Source organism: Athene cunicularia, assembly GCF_003259725.1.
Source record: "Athene cunicularia isolate RWA chromosome 26 unlocalized genomic scaffold, athCun1 chr26_part2, whole genome shotgun sequence".
NCBI lineage: Eukaryota > Metazoa > Chordata > Aves > Strigiformes > Strigidae > Athene > Athene cunicularia.
In genome coordinates, this window is record NW_020799137.1 from 3,274,016 (window position 1) to 3,299,263 (window position 25,248).

A 25,248-nucleotide genomic window follows, 5' to 3' on the forward strand; every position below is an offset into this window, starting at 1 on the left:
ATCCCGGATGAGTTTGTAGTTAGCTGCACTGAAGTGGTCAAAAGGGACTCCAATGGAAAGTTGGTGTGTGCTTCCAATGCCAGTTACAGTGGGACGTGACCATCCTGCCTATGTTAAGTGTTGAAATCAGGAGGATGGTGTCCCCATGGGTGAGATAGAAGTGCCTCCAGCAGGCAGTTCAGAGTCAGTCCAGTTAGGACCCTCTGTCTGGAAGTATCTTCTGAAGGTGCCTTTTTCCCTCTGTCGAATGTACAGGATCTGGCCTCCTAACTCGGAGTCTGTTGTGAGGTGCTGCAAAGCCCCCACAGGCTGGTGGGCAGTGTGGGTGCTGAAGGAAGCTGTCCTGGTTTTCTGTCCCTGCATTGCTGGCAGCTCTGCAATCATGATGAAATGCAGAAATTCTGGAAGTGTGACTGTTGGCAAATAGAGCAGAATAAACCCTCAAGGACCTCATAGCTGAAGATTTGTGAATGCAGAAGAGCTTGAAGGGCAGCGACCCAAGGGAGTTAAGCAGGCATTGTAGGCCTGGAGGGAACACCCTCGGTACACAATAGGTTATCTCATTACAAAGCCACTCAGATATTGATTTTTACAGCTTTTTGCTTTACTCTTAATTTGAAATTTCTTTCAGTTCCCTAACAAGAACAGGAGGAGACTAATTTAAAGCAATCCCTCACTTTGGAGAGAAATTCCTCTATCTGCTAATCTTGGGCTAGTCACAGTTGCCAGGATCTTGTCCTTTATTGCTTAGTTTTCCTTTCTGGTAATCAATATTTTGCAATTACTAGTCACCTTTGTTTTGTTCAGCAGGAAACTCCTCAGCCTCTGTAGTTTGTAGTATATCCAAAACTCAGTTTACTTTCCCATTTTGCTTTCTGTGGGTTTTTCAAGACATGGAGCAGAACTGGGTGGTTTATATGATGGCTAATAAAACATTGTCCTTTTCATCTCTGCCTTTCGCTCAAATCTCCCTGGCTTCTTAGGCATATGGCAAAGTTTGCCCAATTTGCAAAACTGCTACTGGAAGGCACTTAGATGGCATAGTACTGTGATTACTTTAGCAGAATCTCTAGAGTAGCATTTATTGTGTGATTGCTGTGTTCTTAGAGTGCACTTAGGGCAAGAGCTCTTGGCAGGTAACAGATGAAGGTGCCCAGCCACTAGTCATATGGACATTCATTTACTCCCTATTAGAGATTACAACTGTCCTCTTAGTGTTTCCTGCTCTTGAAGGAAACAAGAAAAAAGTAACTGTTTCACTATAGGCTGCAGAGAATGTTTAGATTTGGAGTGAGTTTTAACTAGATGTCTTGTAGAAGGACAGAGATGTCTGGAGGCACAGGAATGGAATGTATTGACTAATAGCCTCAGTCTTAGAAAAAAATTCCTGTCCTCTTATATCTTGTCAGCTGTGCCCTGCCCATCTGATATGGCCACTTCCTAGAATGCTGAAACTTTATTTCCTGCTACTATCAAATGAAGGATAAGAGCTGGGAGGACGTGCGAGACATGAGCCAGATACATGTCTACACCACTATTCAACAGCTAATATAGAACTAGGACGCTAACTAGCTGTCTCTTGTCAGGCTTGTCAGAAGACCTGGCCAGGTCTGTAACGTCCCAGAGCCTGCTCATACCTAAATTAGACCGTTCCTGAATGTGGTTCCGCAGCTGAGCATAACAGAAGTAGATTGGATGGACTGCTGATCTTTTTGAAATGTAACTACCAAACATGCCAGTCTGAACTGGCTCTTCTGATAATTCTTCCTCCGCTGTGGGCAGTCCAGGTTACTAGCAAATCTCCATCATTTGCACAGAAGGATGCAAGATGCGACAAATCTAGACAGGTTTGAAAATATTTCTCGTGTCTTTATCTTAAATCAGGCCGTTACTTTTTTACATTTTATGACAGAGTACTGATGCTGTCCGTAGAGATAAACTGTCCCTAGAAACACCCTCAAATTCATCATGATCTTCTAATTTGTAGGCAGAGAGGGGTATACCAGTGAGCCTCTGTTAAGTTCATTATTTAACTTCTATTACTTTAGGATCTGAGGCCCTCAGAACTTCCACTGTGTGTGCCATTGCACCCAGATGAGGAATTTAGGCATGGAAAGTTTTAGGTGCTTTCAAAGAGGCTAAGTAAGGAGTTGAATTTATATATGGAAGCTTATCATGTTATCCACTTGACTTTCCTCATGTGTATCATTTCAGACCTTAATGGTATGGTCCCCACACCAACACTTTTGACATCTCAAAAATGACCCAAAGCACAAGGGTGTCAGTCATTAATTCTTTAAAAAAAAAAAAAAAAAAAAAAAAAAAGAAGAAGAAAAGGAAATAACAGCATGCAAGAACACAAAATGGGAAGTTGGGACAGGAAGTGAACAATGAACTCATGCAAACCTGTTTAGGAAGCCAGAAATTGATTTCTTTAGCCGTTACGTGTTTTTTTTGTTGTGTTTTTTTTTGTTTTGTTTTGTTTTGTTTTTCTAGCTTTATTTTCAGAGAATTTGCAATAGAGGGACAAAATAATCTGTTATCATGTAGCCACATCAGACCAGTCAACAGAATTTCCTTCTTCTCTCCCCCCGCCTCTCTCTCCCCCACACCCTTCACAACTGTACAAGCACTCACAGGCAGAGTGGAGTTTATATGATTCATGGATTTATTCTCTGCTTTTTCACATTCCTTTCCTCCCATGCTACCCAGTACTGAGGTTGAAGTCTTCTTGCAATCTCAATACCAAAAACTTAAACCCATTTTTGTATCATATTCATCATCCTCAAGGTCCAACTCACAGAATTAAGATGAAAATCTCAGTCAGATGAATTTTGGGATTTATCCGTAATCCCTAATGGATGTTTGTACATATCACCATGATAACAGGATTCAGTAGTTTGATCAAAACGTGTAATTTATAATAAAATCAAGCTGGATTTGCACTGTAGCATGGGTGTGGCACTAAAGGCAAGGAAATGCAAAGTTATTTCTTTGTAAAAATAAATAAATAATGTTGTGTAAATTCTACACCCATGTGTTCAAGCTGAAGGCATTTTATACTGTAACGTGGACAAATATTTTTCAGTAAGACCTGTTTACTAAAACATGCCAAATGCATTACTTGTTTCATGGAATTCAGAGAGACAACTCATGCGTTTAAAGCAAATCGGATTCTTTACCACTTTGTTGACTTGGATCTTATCAGAGTGGGCAGTAATTAACATTTTATATATGAGCATTTAAGTGAGCTGTTGAAGAAAGCCTAAAAGGAAACATCGTGTCCCCATATCTCACAGCCCCATATCTCACTGTGACGCTGTATCAGTCGCTACCAGAGAGAACCAGTTTCCTGTATTTGGGTTTATAGTCGCTCGTTGTTTAAAAATAGAGCAATTTAGAAAAAGCAAATATGCCACAGCTTTCTGCTACATTTGCTTACCAGTAGCTGAATTGTGATGCTGTACTATTAGAAAAGGGCAGTTATTTTTTTCAGGGAAGGTTTGTGCACCCACGAACCTCATCCTGTTGTTTTCTGCCACGCGCCCCGTAGGTATCCAGCTGCAGCAACCGGTTACAAATGGGTTGTTTCTAAGGGCACTTCAGCAAAATTCTGTGAACAAGCCCAGGGATTTGTGCCGCCCTGTTTAGGCGGGCCTGGCTTTCTCTTTTCAGTTCCAGAATGTGGAGTTGGGTCTCTGAAGATAACAGTAGCATATTCCACAGGTCCTGAGGAAACTGAGTTGCCTGATGGCTCTTGAACGTGGAAGAAGACTTTTGGTGAGGGCTGTATGTTGGCATATGTAACATCTTCCGGTTTTGGCTGAGGTTGGTGCCTTATGACAGCATAGACTGTACTGTCATTCAGTTCCCCTTCTGCCATTCTGCTTGCTTTGTTTCTTCTGTCCTTCTGAGCGGCCACAAAGAATGGGAAAAAAAAAAAAAAAAAAGAAATTCAGCATTTTTTGCCTCCGAATATTAGTCTTAGTTCATCTACAACTACAAATATTTTCTCCTTGTATCATGAAACTGGGGAGGAGGGGAGGGGATGCATGGAAAAACTGTGCTCAGAGAAGTTTATACAACTTCTGTACAAAACTCCACTTCCTAAGATTTAAGGAACTGGGTAGTTGCACCAGCAGTTAACACACCAAATATTTAGGGCAACTACAACTAGCAAAGTTTTCCTTTGATGAGAAACTTTGGTGATGTGGCTAAAGACTCAAGGCCAGTTAATTATCAAAAATATATATTTATTATATTTATTTTTTCAGAGTACTATAAACAAAAATATGCAGAAGGGCTATGACTTAACCAAGTCGGGTTGTGTCTGCTTGGCAACAAGATGTCAGACAAATAACACACACAGACAGCTAGCTTTAGGCTGCTACCTTGAGTGGATGCGTGTGGATGCTTGTGTGGTTTATACCCCCCGTGAGTGGTGAACACGCACCCAGTGCCTCTGCATCACGGAGATCCAACAAAGCACCAGGAATGTGGGATTATTCATGAGGTCTTACCTGCAGTGCTGCTTGTCTGAAAGAAGGGTGTCTGCCCAAGTCCATCCCTTTTCCTGCCACGAAGGACAGAATTTCCTTTGAGTGTAAACCTTTACATTTTAATTTTAAAAATCACTCCTCCCACTATCCCTTCCCTGCGATTCAACTCACATCTTGCACTTCACTCTCAGCACAGTCTCACTGTCGCCCTGGACAATGATTGCTATGAACAGACCTGGTGGGACAACAAGCTGTGGGGGCAGGAAAACTAGGCAAGAGGATTAGGGAGCTTTACCTGCCCTTTTCCTCCTGTTGTAAGTGGTGATGAGGAGTACAACAGTAGCAATCAGAGCAGTGGTAGGCAGGACAGAACTCAGCACCATGAGAGCATAGAGAGTCCTGCGGGGAAAAGTATGATATCTCCATTACTATTTACAGCTCCAGAGGTGACCAGGTTAATTTGGGAGGGGATTTTGTGTGTTTGAAAATGGATTATGGTTCCTGGATAAAAATTCAGCACGCAAATATTACCCCCGCTGTCTCTAAACAAGCGTGGTTCCATGAGGTCAGTTCTGATCTACAGCCACAGAGGATCCATCTCAGCTGTATTTTCTTTGGCACTTGGCAAGCCTGGGGAATACTTAGGAGCTTGAATTCTCTTCCTGCAGTCATTTGCAGTGCTACCAGAGTTCAAAGGCGTCCCTCATCAGGATGCAGTAGCCCTTCTCATGGTCTGTCTTTGATCGGGATCATTAATAGGGTCACCTTTGATCAGGCCTGGTAATAACTCTCATCTGACATGCTGTGTTGTTTAGCTGGTGGGTTTAGGCTGGGCTGCTTGTGCAAAAGGCAGAGTCATTGTAGCACTGCGTGGCCCATATAGTTGTCCCTTTTTTAACCAGGTAGAAAGTAAGAACACAGTCAAACTAAGCATCTTCAGTAGAAGCCTTGCTTAGTGCTCCTGAAATGGATAGGAACCTTCTGCAGCTTTTCATGGGACTTGGGGAGAAGGGGAAGCCTCTGTGTGTGTGTACACACATGCCTCAGTTGTTTGTCACACCACTCCTCAAATCCTGCAGTGCATCCAAAATGCTATACTAGGAGTCTTCATTTTTTACCTGTGATCCTTATTGCTGTCATCTGTGGGGTTGGCAACATCCACCTTCTTAGCGGGAAATGTAATGGTGTCTAAATCTGCATCTCGATTCCAGCTCTCCCCTTGAAAAAAACCCCAAAGAGCAGGTGATTATCCCACATCAATCCATCCCTGGTGACTTTTCCTCATGCCAAAAAATCCAGCTTTGCAGGTTTGTAGAATGATCCACAGTGACTGCTTGCTTGTTAGCTATGAAATTGTGACGTTGCACAAGAAAATTCATCCTGTGCTATTTACCAATAAAAGAAGGTTAGTGCAGCTGAATCATGGGAATGGGATCAACCAGTTCCTCAGGTAAGAGCTGGGAGTTTCGTTTGGGTTGTTGATAGTACCTGTTATCAGTGTACCTAAATGAAAACATCAAGTGTAGGCCCAGGCAGAGAGCTAGTAGTAAGTAGCTAGTAGGACAAGAACAGACATCATGCGATTCCAGTTTTCTTCCCTTTGGGTTGTGGTCCTCTGGTGGTTTTGTCATTCTTGCGAAATCTTTGATACTTCATTGCATGCTGCCTTGAAAAACCTACTTAATATCGTGTGCGGAGGGACAAACGCGATTTGGGTTCTGCTTTCCTTCCAAGTTTGGGTCCTGTGACAGATCAAAGGGAAAGGACAGCTCCTGCAGGAGCCAAGTTTTCTAGAGGATGTAGGTCAGCCATGAAAATTCATACCATTTTAGAGAACTAGATGAAAACCAAATTGCTTATTTGGGCCCTTGAATGCTGTTAGAACGGAAGCATCTTAGAAAAAAGATACATCGTGTGATTTCTATACACATTTTTCAGCCATGTCAGACAAATCAAAGAATAGCTTCCACTAAGTATCTTCTTTTTTTTTTTTTTTTCTGCCTCATGCTGGCTAAAAGCAGAAAAGGAAGTAAGGTGTTAAAATATGGAAGTTTACTAACGAACAGTGGCAAAGAGACAAATTCAGGCAGAAATTCAGGCAAAGATTCAGATTGTTTGGAGTCTGTTTCATCTGGTGATGTAAACCTGAAATTTCATGAGTCAATGAAGCCAAGCCAGACTCCCCCCACCAGTTGGCTGCAATTTGTTTATACCATTGTTATGTATCAAAAATTTGTTTAAAAAAAAAATAAAATTCAGGAATTGTCTGTGTCTGAGGCAATTTCCAAGTTTAGAAGAGAGCTCTTTAACATTGACCTGTAATCTTTCTTGTCAAGTGGTAAGAAATTGCTGACTTTTAGAAGATCATTAATTCTTTGATTAACTCACCCCAAACTTCCAGCATGATCTTATTCAGTAGTTTGTTTCTCCCCTGGAAATGACTCTCAAGATGATATTCTCCTTGAGTCATTAAGTTGGAGCTTTTTCAGCCACACTCTAATAATTTTCCATGAGAAGTCATTCATCATTTCGGTCCTTCCTATTTTAACAATACTTTGATCAGAGTTACCTCTGATAATAGGTTGACATCTAATTTGGGACACCATTTTGCACCAAATAAAACATTGAAGTTTCCTGAGGCTATCAGAGAATAGGAGCAGTGGAGGGACAGGGAGTTCCATTTTTTTTTTTTTTTTTTGCAAATAGCTTTACGAGTTCTAAAGAAAGTAGAGTGGTGATTCATTAGAGGGAGAAGAAAGGAAAAAACAATCCCCATAGTGGCATACATCTCACCCAACAAAGAGGCAGAGCTAACACCAGCGCGAGGAGAACTTGCAGAAGAGAAGGAAATGAGCAGCCACGGTCTGAGGAGGGTGACCACGGGAGATGAAGTTGGGGTGGGAAATGAGAAATTGGGGTTTTTGCTGCCCTTCCTGAACATGAGCTGGGTCAGGTTCTGGGCTGTTACCGCTGGCAAATTCCCTATCTGCTCCGACGTGGAGCCACCTCAGCATATTTCTTATACATATGTTTAAGATGGTGCTGCTCCACCTCACAAGTCTTCTACAGGAGTTATTAAACCTTTTCTGTGCGACAGGTGTCTGTGACTCTAAAACGCTTTTAATAGAATGGAAAATTTTGTGCAAAAGCAAGTATCGGTTTTTTAGTTTTCAATAACTTATTTGAAATATTTCTGTCCCAACCCCATTTGGTTTTGATTAATACAATCCTACAAAATTGTATTCATTGTTTTTGATGGTAATGCATAAATATTGACTTTTTTTTTTTTTCCCCCCCTTTTAAACATTTTTTATTTTATATGGCAAAAATGATTTCCTGGCCTTCTCTGCCTCTACATACATACAGGTACATATTGTGGTTCTATGTTGAATTATATAATAGAATTTTACCCTGTCCTTGATAACCTCTAGTGGGATCTCCATGTCTAGATACACCAGCTTCTCCTGCAAAACAAAAATGGAGATGACACATCATTCTTGATTTATTTTGGCTGTCTCCCACCCAGTGCACTCTTGACCTCATAGCTCACACTCAGGTGAAACCACCATCTGTGTTCTTTGCAGCAGAATATTCTTCAGATCACCCCACACTGATGTGTGCCAGAATTCTCTCTTGGAAGTGCTGTCATGATGACAGAAACCAGCCACACCCAGAGTCTGTACCATCAACTGAAGGATGCATGGCTATGGTTAATACTTTCTTTTAAAGGGGAACTCAAAGCTGAGACTGGACAAGACTTTTCCAACAGCTCCTCGCTCCAAAATTTCTTCTCATTTAAACTTTTGTGCACATCATATGAGCAGTTAGTTCTGGAGGGCTCTCCCTCTGCATGCAGAAACACTTGCGTGTTCTCTCCTGCCATGCATGATTCTTCCAAAGAGAGAAGATAATCATGCTACAATTAGTCACAGCTTAGTATGCCAGTTTTTCTTCAATTATACCACTGGGACTCTCAGGCTGGGCATCTGAGAAGAGTAATTTAATTCTGTAGGTTTGCCTAAATAAACACCTAGCCTTAGCCTTAGTACCACTACCCTTTTCCCATTTTTATTCCCATTGTTCTTCTCTGTGGACTCAGTATTTGTTTGCAATAAGAGAGCAAACAGCAGCTAGCCTGTCTGTGACAATACCTGATCCATGATGTATCAGGGAAGAGCAACAAGCACAGATTTTCCTCCCCATGTGCTAGGTGATTACACACTGAGAACTTCAGGGAGAAAGGGGTGAAGATTGTCAAATGTCCCACCATGAAGTTCAGTTTCTGGTCAGACTACAGAACTACTATAAGAAAAAAGAACCCCAAAAGCTTGTATAATTAAAATAAGCAAATTTCAGGCTGTTTCATCCCCCCCTCATTGACTTCTAGGAATCTCATTCTGTGCCTGGATGTAGATGGCCTGAATAAAATCCACTCAGGCAAGTAACAATGTGCAGTGCATGCAACAGCACAGAGAGCATCCTGTTCCTAGGAGAAATGGAGTCTGAGCCTTACCTGGTAGTGCCAGCAAGAGCAGCAGGGCTGGAAAACCCCCCATCGTGAAGTAGAAAGTGTTTTAGGGCAGAGAGGGAAAAAAAAAATATATCCCAGAGCTTTTTTATCACTGAGAAATTCTCTGTTGCAGAGGAAGCTAACTTGCTCCGTCACTTGTAATCGTCCACTGCCCAGAGTGATGATGCCAGTTTGGAATTGCTGAGAATATCTTTTAACCACAATCTTAATATTACTTCTTGGGTGGAAAGGCTGCATAATGTTCACTGGCTGCTTTTTCACTTTAAACATATTGTTGTCTAGATAGCCATATTTAGCAATCAGGCCATGTGGCTGGAAAAAAAAAAAATGGGCATTTTTGGTCTCTAGTGCTACCTGGATATATTACAGAGCAGCTTTCAGTCAGATGTGTTCACCCTTACTGTTGCTTTGCATTTACTCACATGCAAGTTTTACATCCCTTGTTCCCAAAGCCCTTGTACAGTGGGAGAGAACCGTCCCTGTGCCATCACGGAGGCAGAGGATGGCCCTGCCTGAGGTCTCTCAACAGTTTGCAGCTGGAACTAGGACCCAGATCTCCTGGTTAGAGCTGTGATTCTCTTGTTTTATAGCGTGTCTAGCTGGGCACCACAGTCCCATCTGGGAATATTGAGACTAAGTTTGTGTTAGTACAGCTGCAGTGGTGTGTGATTGTGTATGGGCTAATTTACCCTCTGGAGATAGAGGAAATCAGTTTCGACAGAACACAATCAGAGCTTGATCTGGTCTGGGGATCTGAGCTGCTGTTTCGGCGTGGTGCTAAAGGGAGCTGGCTGTATGTGCCAACCTGCCCAGCTGGCTCAGAGCATTTCTGTACATTAGAAACACACCGGCACGTTTTTAAGTGGTGCCTCTTTCTGGCGTGATGTATTGTGGTCTGGTGTACTGCAGCTCTTTAGCATGAATCTACACTGAGTCAGATAATCGGTTTGATTTTATTTAGCTTTGCAGGCAGTGCAGGGAAAAGAAGTGTGAATGCCCTTGGGTTTGGGGTCTTCCTGGGAGAGCTAAATGCAGCTTCACTTTGGGGAGTCATGAACAATGATCACATGTTATTAACATCCCCTTGAGAGGGGAGAAAAAATACAGGGAGAAACACAGAGAGGCAGTTCATTCTTTGTTCACAAAGTCATTTGAGAAATGAGGCAGCAGGTTCAGAGCTGCACGTAGACTTCACAGCCCTTTCTGTTGTGTTCTGTGGTTCCTTCTGCCTTTCCCAGCGGCTGCTCACCAGGGATCCACACTGTCCAAGGCAGTTTTTGAGAGACGGAATCTCCTCTCACCTGTCAGCGCTCTGAGATGACTTGAAGCTGGTGGGTCTCAGTTCAAACCCTGGTAGAATGATGCTGGGGATGATGAGTACTGGGATGACTCTGTGTGGTGCCGTGGCACAGCTCCTGGCACTGACTGGAGATGATAGCAGAGCACTGCATTGCCAGAAGTGTGTCAAAAGCTTCAGTATTTAGAGAGTGGAGTCTCAGTAAAGCTGATTTTTAGACAAATAATAATAATGTTAGCTTTCAATACAAATCATCTAGTGCTAGTTACATTTCATGCTTTCAGGGGAAGCATTTGAGTGTTTTATAGAGACATGTAGGACACCTTCAAAAAAGCTATTAGTTCTTTAACACTGATCTTCAGTGAATCATGAGAGATTTCTTGGAGATTTGAGACAAAACCATGTCTCCATTTTTACATTATGTGGATGTGTTTGTGAGTTGCTCGACACAGGGTTGTTGAGATGTGTTACCTGAACTTCTGTTTACTGGTGTATCTGTAGTTTCATTTATAACAAAGCATTTGCCAGTAGCTGGATAGAGTAGCGGGTTTGTTTTTTTTTTTTTCTGGCCTAGCAATGAGCTGGGGGAAAACTGAGTAGAGCTCTCTCACCTTCACCATGCCTGGGGAAGCATCTTTGCACATAGATAAGTCTGTGCTGAATCTCTTGACAGAAAGACTTCATATTCCTCCTTTCCCTCTGGCCCTTGATCCTGTCCTCTTCCACTAGGTTCAGGGGTTACTGGCAGCATCTTTTCAGTTCAGTTGTGTTGGCAAAAGTTGGTCGGCGCCAATGAGAAGAGGTGGTAGATGGTGACATTCCCTCTCCAGAGTGATGGGTTCATCGATATCTGTGTTTAGCAGGCGATCCTTTTCTTAAGGCAGGTGGCAAAGCTTTGCCTGCAAATGCTCGATGTTCATTTCTCTGTGGAATCCCTGTGGTTTGGCCCTAAGCAGTGCTCTCCCAGGAGGGGCTGATTCTTCCACGTGCAGAGCCATCAGCAAAAGGGAGGACCTGCTGCTCATTCAAGCTTGGGTTCTTCTGCTCTGTTTCTCTGTTCTTCCTACTGTTGCCAATGATAAACATCAGCACAGCCACCGCAAACTTAGTAACCAGGAATCCAGCAATGATATAGAAGACGGTGAAATCAGCTTCAGGAGGGATGCTGTAGGGAACCATAAATACAACAATGAAGGGGATGGTTGAACCTTCAAAGACACTCTTGCAGTACACAGTGTGAAGATGGTAACAGAGATGTGCACAACAGAGCCTGGGAGGTTAGAACAACTATAATATGTTATCTCACACAGCCATAAATTACCATTGGTGGGAGTTGTTTTGCTTGGCACTGAAGCACTGAATTTTCTAGGTTAGGATAAAGCTGCTGTTTAGAAACCCCACAGCAGCTCTAGGAATTGTTATAGATTAGGAAAAGGTAGAGAATACGCATGTGGTGGTATTCCTCTCAGCTGCAAATGGGGTTGCTGATGCTAATCTGCCTTAGTCCTAGGAAGAAATCACAGCATGGGAAGTTTTATGGTTTACCTGGAGATGCTCTGCACAGCTCTAGGCTCCTCTGGCATTTGGGTGTCCAGGACAGCTGATGATAGAAAAAGAACAGTTTAGTCTGCAGATGTTTCTGGGTGATACTCACTGGTGTCACCAACAGCAGTGCCTCAGCTAAATTTAGATGTAACCAAGCTGAGATTGAGCACAGGGCTGTGTGCTAGAATATTGATCTGTGCAGCAATGAGCAGATGATGTGTGTTAGATGTCCTGTAACAGTGAGGTCATGTTGCTGTAAATCAGGAACTAAAAAGAGGCAATGAAACACAGTTCCTCCTTAGAGTAGGACAAAAGTAGATGTTCACTGAAGTGAGGCCTTGGCATCTGCAGACACGTGAAATTTAAGCAGGAACTCATGAAATTCAGAGCCCCAGGACGTACCTGTCAGCACTTCCACTTGCACCTTCCTTAAGCTGTTTGTTTCCCCCAGGTAGTCAGTTTTGCACTGGTACAGCCCAGCATCCTGCTTCCTGAGTCGCTTCATGGTCACTGTCAGGACGCCCTCACGGACGTTGTCACTGATGGAGGTGGTGCCGTTCCTGTTCTTTAGGAACGGCAGCCAGAAGCGTCGGGCACTCACCACGTGTTGGCACGTGGTCTCGTCGATCTGTTTGCACCAGCTCTTTTCTCTCCACCGCTGCTGCCAGGGGTTATAGGTGCAGTTGACAGAAATGGTGTCCCCCTCCATTCCGTACACCACAGTGACGTTCTCTGCAGCACAGGGTGCTAGGAGAGAAGGACGAAGGGGTGAGCCAAGTCTCTCGCGTATCTATCCCTTACCACTAGGTTTATGCTAAACAGCATTCTCATCTTTTACAACTCTAGTGATGGCTGCTGTCTACTGTAGGGCTGTCACCTCTCTGCACCCCCCATGAAAGATACAGTGTGCTCAGATTCAGAGTCTTGCTTCAGACTTTCTTCAGATACATCTGTGGCGAGCCCTCTGACTGGGGTGTTACTTGGCTCTTGCCAGGAAGCTGTTCTTGGGAAGGAGGAGACATCGACTTCATTAATATTGCAGATTTTCTGAAGCTCAGGAAATTTTGGTCCTTGCCTTCCCTTCTGGCCCTGGTCTGGATTGCAGTCTGGAGCTCAACCTCATCACACTTTTCTGTAATCCTTGGGCTCCTGCCCAGTAAGGGGAAGCTATTTGTCAGCATGATTAGGCAATTAAATATAAACTTGCATTTTCCTCTCGTCCTGAGGAGCGTGAAGCTGAGCCTTCAGGTAGATTGAGTTGACATCTGTCTTGATTTTTAAAAGCTCTTTTTACCAGGCAGCTCATAAAACCACGGCTTGACCAAACAATGACTAATTGTTTCTGTGTAGCTCTCCTTAGGCTAGTCTTGCTCTGCAATGTCCAACCTGCTTACTTGCATACAGCTGCAGCAAAGCACCTTGCTTCAGGTCTAGAGCTCAGCACTTCCACACACGTCCACAGATGCAGATTTAGCTTTGGAATACCCTCTGCTGTGGAAACGGTCCTTCGCAGTTAATGCCCATTAAGTTTATTCCCATTTTAAAGCTCTTTACACAGAGAGAGAGAAGCAACACAGCGCTGGAAAATGAATCCCCTAGAATCACAGTGACACCTACAAACCAGTGCCCAGCTAGCTGTTTAGGAGTTTACTTCTTAATCCCACTCCTAATTTCTAAATCCAGGATTTTAGCAAATTTTTTCACCCTATCTTTTAATATCCTATTCATTTTAATCATGTTGACGACTGGTCTTTGGCTGCTTGGTCTTTTTTTTTCTTTTCTGCCTTAGTTCCTTGTTTCTAAATTTCCATTCCTCTTTATGGTAGGGAAAGGCAGAGGGGACAGTTTGTGCCATTAATACTTTTAGAGAGAAGTGCAGTGTGGTATTTGTGGAAATCTCTATATTCCTAGTGAAAATTCAGAGGCTAGTGCCTTCTGTGAAACTGTAAGTAGTGATAAAATGGAAGTAAATTAAAAAACAGGCTCTCGTGAGGACTTTGTGCTGGCCAAGCCTTTTCATAACACTTCTTAAAATAATTTTAACTATTTTAAGTGAATTCTAAACTAAAAACCCTGAAGATCTTTCAGGCTTGACTAGAAGGCAGCATAAAAACGGATCTGTGCTCTCCAAGTATCCGACACTTACAAGTCTTTATCCTGCTATTTTGCTCCACTCAGTTGTTCCAGTCAAGGCTTGCCTCACTGCATCTCCGGTCCAGTCCTGTCCAACCCCTCTGAACATTTTAACTCCCTCTCCTATTCCTCTTGTGGACCCCTTCTCACCTCCAGTTCTGCCCCTTCAGCTCCTGGAACAGCCCCAGCATTTTGGTTTTTGGTTTTGTTTCAAAGAGAAAGAGCACCGCAAAAAAATCTCTTGATCAGAATCATGGCATTTAAAGATTTGCTGATGCCCCTGTGGAAAACTTTGTGTCATTATCTTTTCAACCAGTTCTGCTGACAGATCATTTACTATCTGTGTTCCCCCTCCCTTGTTGTGTGCTACTGAAAAACGTATAGTGGACTTTTTTCCAAACTCGATCAGAATTTGGAGACAGGGTTTTTTGTGCTCCCAAAGCCTGAATCTCTTGCCCTTTCTGTGCACTGCTGCAAATATCTGGGATCAAAGATGGAGAGAGAAGGCTGCCAGCTGGGCCCTGTGCCTTGTTTCTCCTTTCAGATGCACATTGCTTTCCAAGCTGAAAATAGCCAACTGCCCAAGATTTCAGAGCTGTCCCCTTCGCTGAGTTTTATTTTCCTCCTCTTGAACCCTAGCTGCTGCAATTTACACTCGAAGCCCCACCAATGCAAACAAATGTGATTTTGCAATTTCACATTTTATTCTGTCGATGGTGTTTCCTGTTCAGACACAAAAGGATCCCGAGGAGCAAAGCGGAGCACTTGGCTCACCGCTGGCCCTTTGTTAAATTAAGGGAAAAGAGCAAGTTCTGGGGAGGGAGTCTGCCATCCCTGCAGTGTAACTGGGGAGGAAGAGCAGAGCACAGAACGCTGCATTGTGTTCCCTCCGCCTGCATTGCAAGGGGCCTCGCAGTGCACACACACAGGCAGTGAGACCCTTTAGCAGATCTTTGTACTGGTCTTCCAAAGACCTGCATGCTACAGCGCAGATGCCTTTGCATCCAGGAAAAAGCTACTGTGTTTTAAAACCTGTACAGTCTTTTCCCATAGCTTTATCAGTAACCTCACACGAGGTTCAAGTGGAGGCTAAGTTTTGCAGTAATTCTTTGCCCTATCTCAGCTGAAGCCCCAGGCCATGTACGCCTTCTTACCTGACAAGAAGATCAAGAAGATGAGGTGCACGAGCTTCTCCATGCCAGCCGAGCATCAAAGGGGACAAGAGAAGAGTCTGGAGAAAAGTGAAAAAGGCTCTTGCCCAAGAGCAGCTTGCTTTTCCCTCCTCATTGCTCTGCCGGAAGGAATGAGCACAGGAACTTGGCATTCTTTTTCATTCTGCATATTGAGCAATTCACCAAGGACAGGCATTTCTCTTGTGGGCTGAAAATTCAGGCATCAGCATTGCCCACACGCAGCCATGATTTTGTCTAGACGGCCTGAAAGGGAGCATCATGTGATGGCCTGTAACCCTGGTACCCGGAGTCTCTCTGAGAGCAGCGATGGTGCCTGTCTGCCAGGGCAGGCGTTACACGCAGACTTCACATGGGCTGGATTTCTGGAAAGCCAAAAGGGAAAGGGCAGCTCTCACTGAGACCCTGCAGGTAGCTCAGTCAGCATCACGAGGGCGAAAGGAGGGCAAGGACATAATCTTGTGGGATATTTTCAGGAGAAAGAAGATGTAGAAGAGCCTGCACATGCAGCATTCCTATTTGACATATAGCCAAAGACAGGAAGGTTTGTGTTGGGTGAGGCTCTGAGGTGCTTCAGATGAGCAAAATGGGCATCTGTATTTTGTGCCTAGCAGAAAGGACGTAAGATCAAGGGATGGGGACACTGATTCAGAGCCTGTCAGTGCCATACTGATGCAAGACTGCAGGTAAGGGAGCCTCCTTTAGCGTTAGCAAACTGGTATGATATGGATGCGTTGCTATTTTTTCTTTTTAAAACTTATTTACTTGGAGATCTTCCATGCGAATAGTAATAGACCCTGGCTTATTAACTCATGTGCTGTCTGCTTCTTAACAGGCAGATAAACCTAAGGGTCCATCCATTCCAAAATGTGCCACCTTTTTCTTTCCTCTGATCAGTGTTTAGGAAAATGGTACCTTACAGTCCCCAAAAATTCTCCATGAGGCTTACTGATGGCAGGTTTTGTTCATTCTTGCTCCAGTGAGCACAAATCTGGATTCTCTTTGATCAGAAGCAACTGCCTCCCTGAAAATGTTTCACTTCCACTCAGTTGTTTTCTACTATTACTCTTCTACTGTTTGACCTAGTGTAACTGCATGGATAGTTAGAGGAATTGTGGGGAGAATGAACCATTTCCAGAAGCATTTTCTTTTCTTTCTGTCATTTCAAGTTAAACATGTCAACTGCGAAAAAAATCCCAAAAACCAGATCAGCTTCCCTGCTGCAGCCATAGCAAGAGAAGCCTGTTGGATGTGACTGGCTCCTGGACAAGGAGTGGTTCAAGCCCCTTAAATTTGCCACCTGTCTGCAGAGCTTGGTGCAGCCAAAGAAAGTGTCAGAGTTTCTGGTCTTTTGGAAGAATTGAACCGAGTCCCAGCAAACTCATTTCATATTGTTCACCACATGACTGCTAAATAAAGGCAGCAAACGTGTCATCTGGAGTGTTTCCAGCAGAGAGGGGGAAGTAATGGTATCACTTTCCAAGGCTCTGGTGAGCTCTCCCATGAAGCTGCACATGCATTACGGGTCTCCTACAACTTTAGGAGAAGCCACAAAAGCTTGCTTTCTATGAAAAAAAAAAAAAAAAAAAAAGTGCTGGCAATAGGCCTGCTGGTTTGTAGTAGTCTTCCAGAGAACTTCCACAGAACCAGCTGCACCGGTGAACAGGCTGGGAAGAGCTGTTTGAGGTACAGCAAAGTGCTGCAAAAAAACAGAGGTACATCTGAGACTGACTGGCGATTCCCACAGAGCTGCAAAGATGCCTCATGACAATGAATGTGAGAGACCGAGTGCATTGGAAAAACACGTTTGAAAGTTGATGGTGTGATTATTTCAGGTTAGCAGGGTTTGACGAGGTCCCAGCCAGCCTGGTGTTCCTGTGGCAGCTCTTGGAAATTGCCAACCTGCGTCAGAGCAGCACGGGAGATCTACAAATATATTGCGCGTCTGGCTGACTTGGACATTTTCATCTGTAAATAATCCACTCTTAAGTACCATCATATCCTTTCTGTTACATCATCTGATGTTGAGGCCAGCCCTCTGATACTCCTTCCTCTGTTGTCTCTCACATTTCCTGCAGCTTCTGCACACAGCCTACCAGCTTCTGGCTCTGTGCTACTGTCTGTACAGACCAGCCTCACGTCTGGCTCAGGGCTCACCTTTGCAGTTAGCACAGCAAGGCAAAATCTGTCCAGAAACGTCCCAGCACCCTGCCCGCTCCTCTGGTGTAATACCACATGTTGTTCCCTTCTTTCTTTTCCCCAGAAACACTCATTTTTGGTTCTCCCTGCTTGCCTTGATTCCACACCGCCTTGGTGTAAGCAGCCAGTTTGTGTGTTCTGGGGAACGGAGGGTGTAAGGCAGGAGGCCAGGCAGAAGTTGTTGAACAACGGGCCTTGGATGAGGGGGTGGTGAAAGGATGGGGCAGGCTGCACAAGCTACACATGGGAAGCCATGCCTGTGCCTTCAGATTTCAGCTGCTGCTTCATTCTGGTTTTAGTGTACGGACCTCAAAGGCTGTGGACGACCCTGAGAGCAAATTCAGTCCTCAAGCTTGGAAATAACTGAGCTGTGTAGAAGGTACAGTGTGGGAGACTCTCACTAGTGTGATCCACAGCAGCTGCGCTGAGTCCATCCCACAACCCCCTGCACTCTGTAAAGGGACACTTGTACATCCACGCAGTAGCATCATCACCTTCCCTCCCTCCTACCCCCAAACTCCAACATGCGCACTCTATTTCTTGATCTAAAGCTAAACATTGAGCTTCAGTTTGAAAGCCTCTTACCATCTTACTTCTTGCCTAAGCAGACTGATAAATTTAGGTAACAGAGGAGTTTGCATTCAATCTCAGCAAGGGTCCATATTGCTTGTACACACGGGGGGTGTTTTGTAGCTACAAGACCTTCTGGTGCTCAGATTCAGGCAGCACAGTCCTCACAGGTTTGCAAAGTCTGCAATGCAGCGTATCGTTGTGTTGCAATACACCCTCAAGCTATTTGCCTTTGGGTAGATGCTGGTTCTGTTTATTCTTATAATCCAGTGCTCATATCCCCCACCCATTACACGGCAAATGAACCCGCTCACGGCAAGGTTAGAGTTTTACCCCTGCAGCACTGGAATGAGTTTTCTTGGCCATAGTAGCTGAACTCTTAGGTGTGGGATAGAGTTTCTACCAGTGAACATAGTTGAAATACCAAACCCATCCATGTCCCAACAAATATTGCTCTTTTTTCAAAAGGTCAGTCCTCCATACCTGCCCCTCCAAAAGAGTTGTATTTTAATGGAGTTGGGGAAAACAGATGTGCAAGGGATCCTGACAATTACCCAGCACCTCTGCCTAACCCAAGCACACTTGTGGCAAAATTCTCTACTGGCCTCTAATAGGAGAGAGGACTTAAAATATATAGGCAACATACTCATGGCAGCAAAAATTAGATCTTTCCCCAGTGTCCATCCACACACCTTCTACTCCCCATTCCCACTTTGTATTCCAGTTCTTTTCTCCCATTTCTGGACTGTTTTGGGATTCCGTGCTTCATCCTTTGTCATTCGTTGGTACCTGCTTGAGTGCAATGATAGCATATTCCACATTTTCATCTTTGGGTTTCCTGTGAGCCTGACTTGGTTCAACATTACAGTAGAGAGGATCCTCAGGGATGAGTTGGGATGTAAAGTTCAGGGTAACATATTTCAGGTCTTTGCTGTCATCCTTGGGACTTCCTATTCTTCCAGTGCTGTCAAGCTGTGAAAAGAAAGGGAAAACACTTGTTAGCATGATTCAGTGCCAGGTCACAGCTGTTACCAAAAGAACAAGATTTTCCCAGGGAGAAAAGGAGAAGCAATGTAAAAACTTATCCTTGGTCATGACAGAGGTGAAAGAATAGAAAACTCTTTCCTTCATCACCTCTCCTGGATAAAGGTTACAGCCTCATTGTCTAACCTCGGTTTCTAGTCTTTGAGTCATTTCTCAGAGGTTACTAGAATTTGCTCCACTGTGGTTTTTTCCTACTGGAGTTTCCTTAACTTAATTACCCCCGTCTCTCTCCACCTAGGAACATTCCTCTGTCTTGTGACAAACAGCATTTCCCCTCCTGCTCACAACCAGAAATGAGCACCAACATCCTCATCGGATGGGTCAGCCAGCTGCTATTGGTAAGGGATTCAGGACCATATGGGAAATGTATCGTTTTCCTTACCTGTGCTCTGTCCTCTGTATTTTCATAGATGTCCTCTGCTTCTGTGTTACCTTTGGAAAGAACCCAAACCAGAGGTTTTAGAAGTAGTGAAAAGCCTGGGCATTGCCTGTGCTTCGGGAGTTTTGGGGAAAGCTGTGGGATGGCCCAGTGATAGAAGCAGTGGGTGTGCCAGTGGGACCCACCTACCCTGAGTCTGGTGAACACTACTTCTCCTCTAACATGTGAAGAGGTGTCCTGTGCAGAGTCTTCAGGAACATGGCTTTGACTTATTGTGAGAGGAGATCACAGCCAGGAACCTGCCTTGAGGCTCCCAGGCTGCACCTGCCTTATCTTCTCCAGGGCACTGTGAGTTGGGAATGAGCTCTCCTGGAGTGGAAGTGGTGGCCAGAGAAGGGCCTGTCTGGTACAGACTAGAACACCAGGCATCACCAGTCTCCACATACCTCTTCCCTTCAGCCGCTTGCGCTGCCTGACGCACAGTGTTACCAAGCTGATGAGTGCCAGGATGAACAGGACGCTCAGGATCCCAGAGAGCAGGATGAAGAAGTTGACATTTGAGCTGAAGCCAGGAGAGCAAAGGAGTTACCAGCGTAGATGGTAGCACAACACGATGCTGGCATAGCCCGTTACCAAACAGTGACCAAAAAAGGGACAAAAAGAGCTTTTATGCACTTGGCAGGAGGGTCTGGTTCTCCTGCAGCAATGATTTTTCCACCTGGCTGTGCCTTCTGAGCTTTTCTTAAACTACTCTCCAGGCTTTAAAAACAAGTCACTGTTCAAAGCTCAGAGCACGGATCCAGGCTCTCTGGAGCAGGTACTGCCTGTTCCTCCCATGTTTTGCCACAGAGGCCACCGACCCCAGGAAGACTGGAGTATTGCGGATGAGACATTAATAACTCGTGTCTGTTCAAGCTCAGAGACTTTCTTTAGGCCTTACCTTGGTGCTGGGTTGTCGCCAGAGGGAGTTCCTTGATTTGTGCCTCCAGCACCTAACGAAGTTGTTCCAGCTGATACTGCAATCACAAACGTGACACAAAGAATAATCACTACTAGGCTGCTTTGCATTTACCAGATAAACTTCCTTGCTGTTGCTACCATGGCTATAAATCCACTCCCTCTGTGACACCCAGCCCAGACGAGCTGCCCAGGCTGTAACCTGTGTCATCAAGACTTGGTGGCAGCAGGAAAAGCAACGTAAAGATCAGAATGTGGGAGGGAGGGAGGGAGGGGCAAGGGTCGCAGCAGGAGCCCCGCTCTGGGTGTACCCACCCCAAATCAGGGCAGAAGGAAGGGCTCTAAGTGCAAGCAGATATGCTCTGTGGCAAAGATCTTCAGGTAGCAATGAAGTAATTAACGGTTCTGTGCTTGAGCAGACAGGGGCTTGCTAAGAACTAAGCAAAGAGCCTTGTCTGTGAAAGACTCAGAATTGCTTCCAGGGCTGTTTCTGTGCCCAGGGAAGGTTGTGTGTGCAGGAGCCTGCGTTCAGTCCCATGTGTTAGGAGTTTCTCCTAGAGAATTGTGCCATCCCCTCTCATCTTCTGGATTGCCAAATCCCGTCAGCGCTGCTCTGTCACATTCCCGAAAACCAGGCTGCAGCATGGTGCTGGTCTGCCACAATCAGGTGCTCATCACACATTGTTAAAAAATGACGCTGAAATAAAACCTAGAAGTCACGAATCTTTAAAATATGGGTCTAAAGGTTGTCCCCTTGGCAACCAAATGTGAAGGTCTTAATAGTCTTTGAAAGCCAAGGGATGAGTTACTATAAAGGGGCAGAAATGTTATCATGAGAAAGAGTGACAGAAACACCTCTGTGAAAATGACTGAAGCTGCTCTCAAGGTAAAAGAGAAGCAACACAGCACACACGTGTGGTTCAGTTCTGGTCCTTGTCCCTGCTGCTGGTCCGTAGTGTGGTTAGTGTGAGTAGGTACAATGATGCAGGGTTTGGGCAGGGAAACACATCAGATGTATCACTGGAGGTGGTGTAAACTGGGCAGAGGGAGAGAGTAGGGAAGTGAGTCTGGAATCTACAGCCAACCACATTTCCCCACAGGTCAGTACTCACCCTCAGAAATATTGAGCGTAACCTCCACCATTCGGAAAATAAGATTGTGTTCGTAAAGTGCACACGAGTACACGCCGGAGTCCTGTGCCTGCAGCTCCCCCATGGTGATAGTGACAACCCCCTGCTCGGTGTCGTCTTGGATCGTGAGTTTGCCATGCTGAAATGTCCTCTGGTACTGTGAGGGCTTTGAATTTGTGGTGACCAGCACGCTACAGCCTTCCCTAGCTCCCTCTTTGCACCAGGCTTTGCTCGCAGCCCCGTACTCTGGGGCGCTGTATGGACACCGCACAGAGACGCTGCCTGACTCCTTGGCTGTGTAGTGTTGGGTCCCTGGAAAAAAACACGGTGTGTTTGGTGAGATCCAAAAGCAAACACGATGGCACCCCGTCACTGGAATACATGCTGTGTGCGGAATGCTCCGTGGATCTCCTTCTACCTCCAGATGTGAGGAGAGGAAAGGAACTGGACCCAGATTACTTGTGCAGAGACGAGTTAAAAATTGGATAGGTTCTGTCCCCTTTTTCTGGTTCTCTCAAGGACTATGTGCCCACAGGGCCTGGGAGGCAAGGACCAGGGAGGGCTGGCACTTGTGAGGCCAGAGGAAGAGCAATGCCTGGCAGGGGGGCAGGTCCCCAGCAGCGCCCAGTGTGGGTGACCCGAGTGCTGGGCTAGGGAAGCTGCTCCTGGAGCCCCTGGATCGGTGCTGTTGGGAGGCATTGGGAGCCCATGGGAACCTCCCCTGAGTCTCTACTGGGAGCAGCCAGAGCATGAAGGGCCAGGCCTGAGCCTCACAGGCCCAGGACACAGCTGTCAGCGTGTCTGCCAGGGAGACAGACAGACAGGGAGAGATGGGTGTCAGCTGTGCGGTGGCAGCAGTGTGGCTCAGGATGGGGGAGAAGCAGCAGGGGAGGTGGGGCTGAAACGTGCCAACACCCACATTTGGCTGGCAGCAGGTACTCACTCTTGGACACATTGACGCTGGCCTCCATTATCAGGTTGATATGAGAGTGTTGGTAGAGCCCACACCAGTACACACCAGTGTCCTGGGCCTGAAGCTTGTGCATGGTGATGGTGACAGTCCTTCTCTGGCTGTCAGCCTGGATCAGTGTTCTGTCTTCCAGAGCTTTGCTGTTGCGCTGTGCTGAAGGGTAACCTGTCCTCGCCACAACTTTACAGTCAGTCTGAGTTTTTCGACACCAGGCTATGACATCTGTGTTGTGCACCCAGGCGCTGTATTTGCACTGCACAGAGAGACTGTCCAACTCCCACGCGTGCAGCTCTGCAAAAGAGCAAATGTAGTCCCTGACCCGTGAGCGGTGGGCACGTGGGCATCCGCCTCCTGGCCTGAGCTGGGCATCTGGGCCAAAATCTGCCCTGGGGCAACTCCCTCATGGATGGCCCATCACTTAGGGCAGGATAAGAGAGAGCCGAGGGGCCAGCCGGGTCTGTGAGGCTCCTTCACACCGTGTCTGTGTGAGCGGGGAAGGCAGTGAGTGAGGCTGGGGAGGGTGGGGGAGCAGTGAGGGTTGGGGGAAGCTGTGTGGGAGGGTGGGGAATGATGTTGCTTTCTGACAAGACTTGGGTTTGTCTGGGGAAAAAGGTACTCACCCTTGAAAACATGCAGTGAGACCACCTTTAGCTGAAGATACCTGTAACTGGAGGAGATGGAAGCACAGTAGTATATGCCCGAGTCCTCTGTCTGGAGGTTAGTCATGGTGATGAACACAGTCCCATGCATGGGGTTGTCCTCTATTGTAACATTCCCATTTGTGCTCTGGTTTGTGTGTAAGTATTTTGTTGGGTTGGTCGTCAGCGCCAAGAACTCCACTTCACCGTATCTCACACGGTACCAGACTTTTGGCTGATAGGAGTTAGCCTGTGCAGTGTAAGGACACTGGACATAGAGTGTGCTTCCTTCTGATTGTCTCTCCTTAGACTGAGGTATTTGGGCTTGGAAACCTGTAAATATCAGATGAGGTGAGGGAGGGGGGAGCTGATGCAGGGCTGCCTCAGACCCTCCCCCATGGGCACTTGTGTCTAAAGAAACTGGAAACCAAGATCCGTTCCCCCTGCTAAATCCACCTACTTGGAAAGGGAAAGGTTGATTTCTGGTGTCCAGTGTTGAGATTTGATCTGGAACCACAACCGTGATTTAAAACCCACAGACGTGTGGGTGCTAGAGGTGTCGGACCTTCAAGCCCATGGTGGTGCAGGGTTTGGAGGTCCCCCACCAGCCGAGACACATTCTTACTGCTCCTTGCTGCAGGCAAAATGGAGACGGACCGTTCCCCACTCCCCGTGGAGCCCAGCGGCCGTCGGTATGGGATGGTGGGATGGGGCAGAGGGGAGCAGCCGGGGCAGTGTGTGCGCTGGGGATGAAATGCCCAACCCATGGCTGGGTCTGAGCTTACTCCAACAGCCTCCAGCTCCTCCGCGCCACATCCTCGGGGGATGCCCAGCGACTCATGGATGTGGGGCTGTGCTAGGTGCAGGGCTGCCTTGATTCCCCAACATGCTGAAAGCTTTGTGTTTTCTGCTGGGATGGCAGGGGAGGCAGGCAGGTGCCCCTGAGCAGCCCTGTCCTGACCCACGAGTGCAGGTGGAGGAGTCGAGCAGAGCTGGGCAGCATGATGGAAAATGCTGACCGGGAGATGCCACAGCTCTGTGCTCCCAGGGTTGTTTGTCCTGGGAACCTGGAGGAGCCAGATGGTGGGATTTGGGGATGCCCCTTCCCTCCCCACCTCTGCCATGAGTTGCCCAGCTCAGAGTTCTGCTGGTGTTGGATTCTCCCTCACTGTGGAGCTCCACGGGCAGCGGGAGGTGGGGAAGGGGGTCCCACTGCCCCTGGGTGTGTGGGAAGCCCGAGGCATGCTGAGCCTTTCTCTTACCTGGGCAGCAGAGCAGTAGCAGCAGGAGGACTCTCAGCTCCATGGCCATCCTCAAGCCCAGGGAAGGGGCATTGCTGGGGGCTGCCCGACGGGTCCCGTTTAAAAATGTCTGTCTGGTGAGCCCTCCTGCATCACAGTGACGCTGCTCAAGGAAGTGCCTGAGGTCTTGCTTTCCCGCGGAAATCCTTCACCATGTTTTGCAACAAAACTGATATTAAGATAATTTCAGAAGGCATTTGAGGAAGTGGCTGAGAGCAGAGCTTGGCCCATCCTCGTGGCAAAGGCCCTTTGCTGCTCTCAGCTGGCCATGCCACGCTCTGACCTCGCACCAGTGGCCTTTGGCTGTCCCTAGCCGTGGGAGATGGAGCAGGTCCTTTGCCCTGTCCCAGCCCTTCTCCCAGGGCTCCAAGATGCCCTCTGCCCAGTCCCCTGCTGGGAAGACTCCTCAAAGCCAGGGTGGCAATGAGTCCAGGGCTGTGCCTGCGTGGACCCTCCCGCGGGCCGTGCTATTTGGGATCCCAGATCTCCACCCTCCCAGCCAGCCCTCTTGCGCCCTGTGCTCTGCCCTGCACAGACCCCTCGGGGTGCCTCCCCCCAGAGTGCCCAGCTGGAGAAACCAAACCAGAACCGTTTGGCTTTTGCACATTATCTCCACAGGCACGACTGAAGTGATTTTAAGTACAGGGAAAACAATGCAAATACTGGAATAATCTCTTCAAAGCAGCTCCTGACATGGCTGACTGTTGGCTCAGCATGAGAAAGGACAGCTAAACGCAGCTTCCTGGCTCTGCATGTCCTTTTGGCTCCCCCATATGATTCAGCAACTGGAGATGACAGGGTGAGAGAACTGGGAGTCAGGAGCAGCCCAGTAGGTAAAATGAACTGAGGAGTACAGGGAGCAGAG

General features: G+C 46.4%; 2 protein-coding genes and 1 pseudogene across 2 annotated transcripts; all 3 read right to left on the minus strand.

The window, feature by feature from the left end:
• Positions 1-3,574: 3,574 nt before the first annotated feature.
• On the minus strand, positions 3,575-9,076 carry LOC113488953 (annotated as a pseudogene).
• Positions 9,077-9,981: 905 nt separating this feature from the next.
• LOC113489051 (triggering receptor expressed on myeloid cells 2-like) lies at positions 9,982-15,425 on the minus strand. The gene is made up of 4 exons (XM_026864551.1): positions 15,160-15,425; positions 12,275-12,619; positions 11,873-11,927; positions 9,982-11,492 (listed from the first exon to the last, which is right to left on the minus strand). Exons 1-4 carry the CDS (start codon positions 15,200-15,202, stop codon positions 11,276-11,278), a joined length of 660 nt encoding a protein of 219 aa, XP_026720352.1. The 5' UTR covers positions 15,203-15,425; the 3' UTR covers positions 9,982-11,275.
• Positions 15,426-18,470: 3,045 nt separating this feature from the next.
• LOC113489007 lies at positions 18,471-24,450 on the minus strand. The gene is made up of 8 exons (XM_026864481.1): positions 24,345-24,450; positions 23,065-23,415; positions 22,418-22,735; positions 21,457-21,786; positions 20,328-20,403; positions 19,834-19,949; positions 19,391-19,440; positions 18,471-18,936 (listed from the first exon to the last, which is right to left on the minus strand). The coding sequence occupies exons 1-8, from the start codon at positions 24,391-24,393 to the stop codon at positions 18,730-18,732; spliced, it is 1,497 nt and encodes a 498-aa protein (XP_026720282.1). The 5' UTR covers positions 24,394-24,450; the 3' UTR covers positions 18,471-18,729.
• Positions 24,451-25,248: the final 798 nt, after the last annotated feature.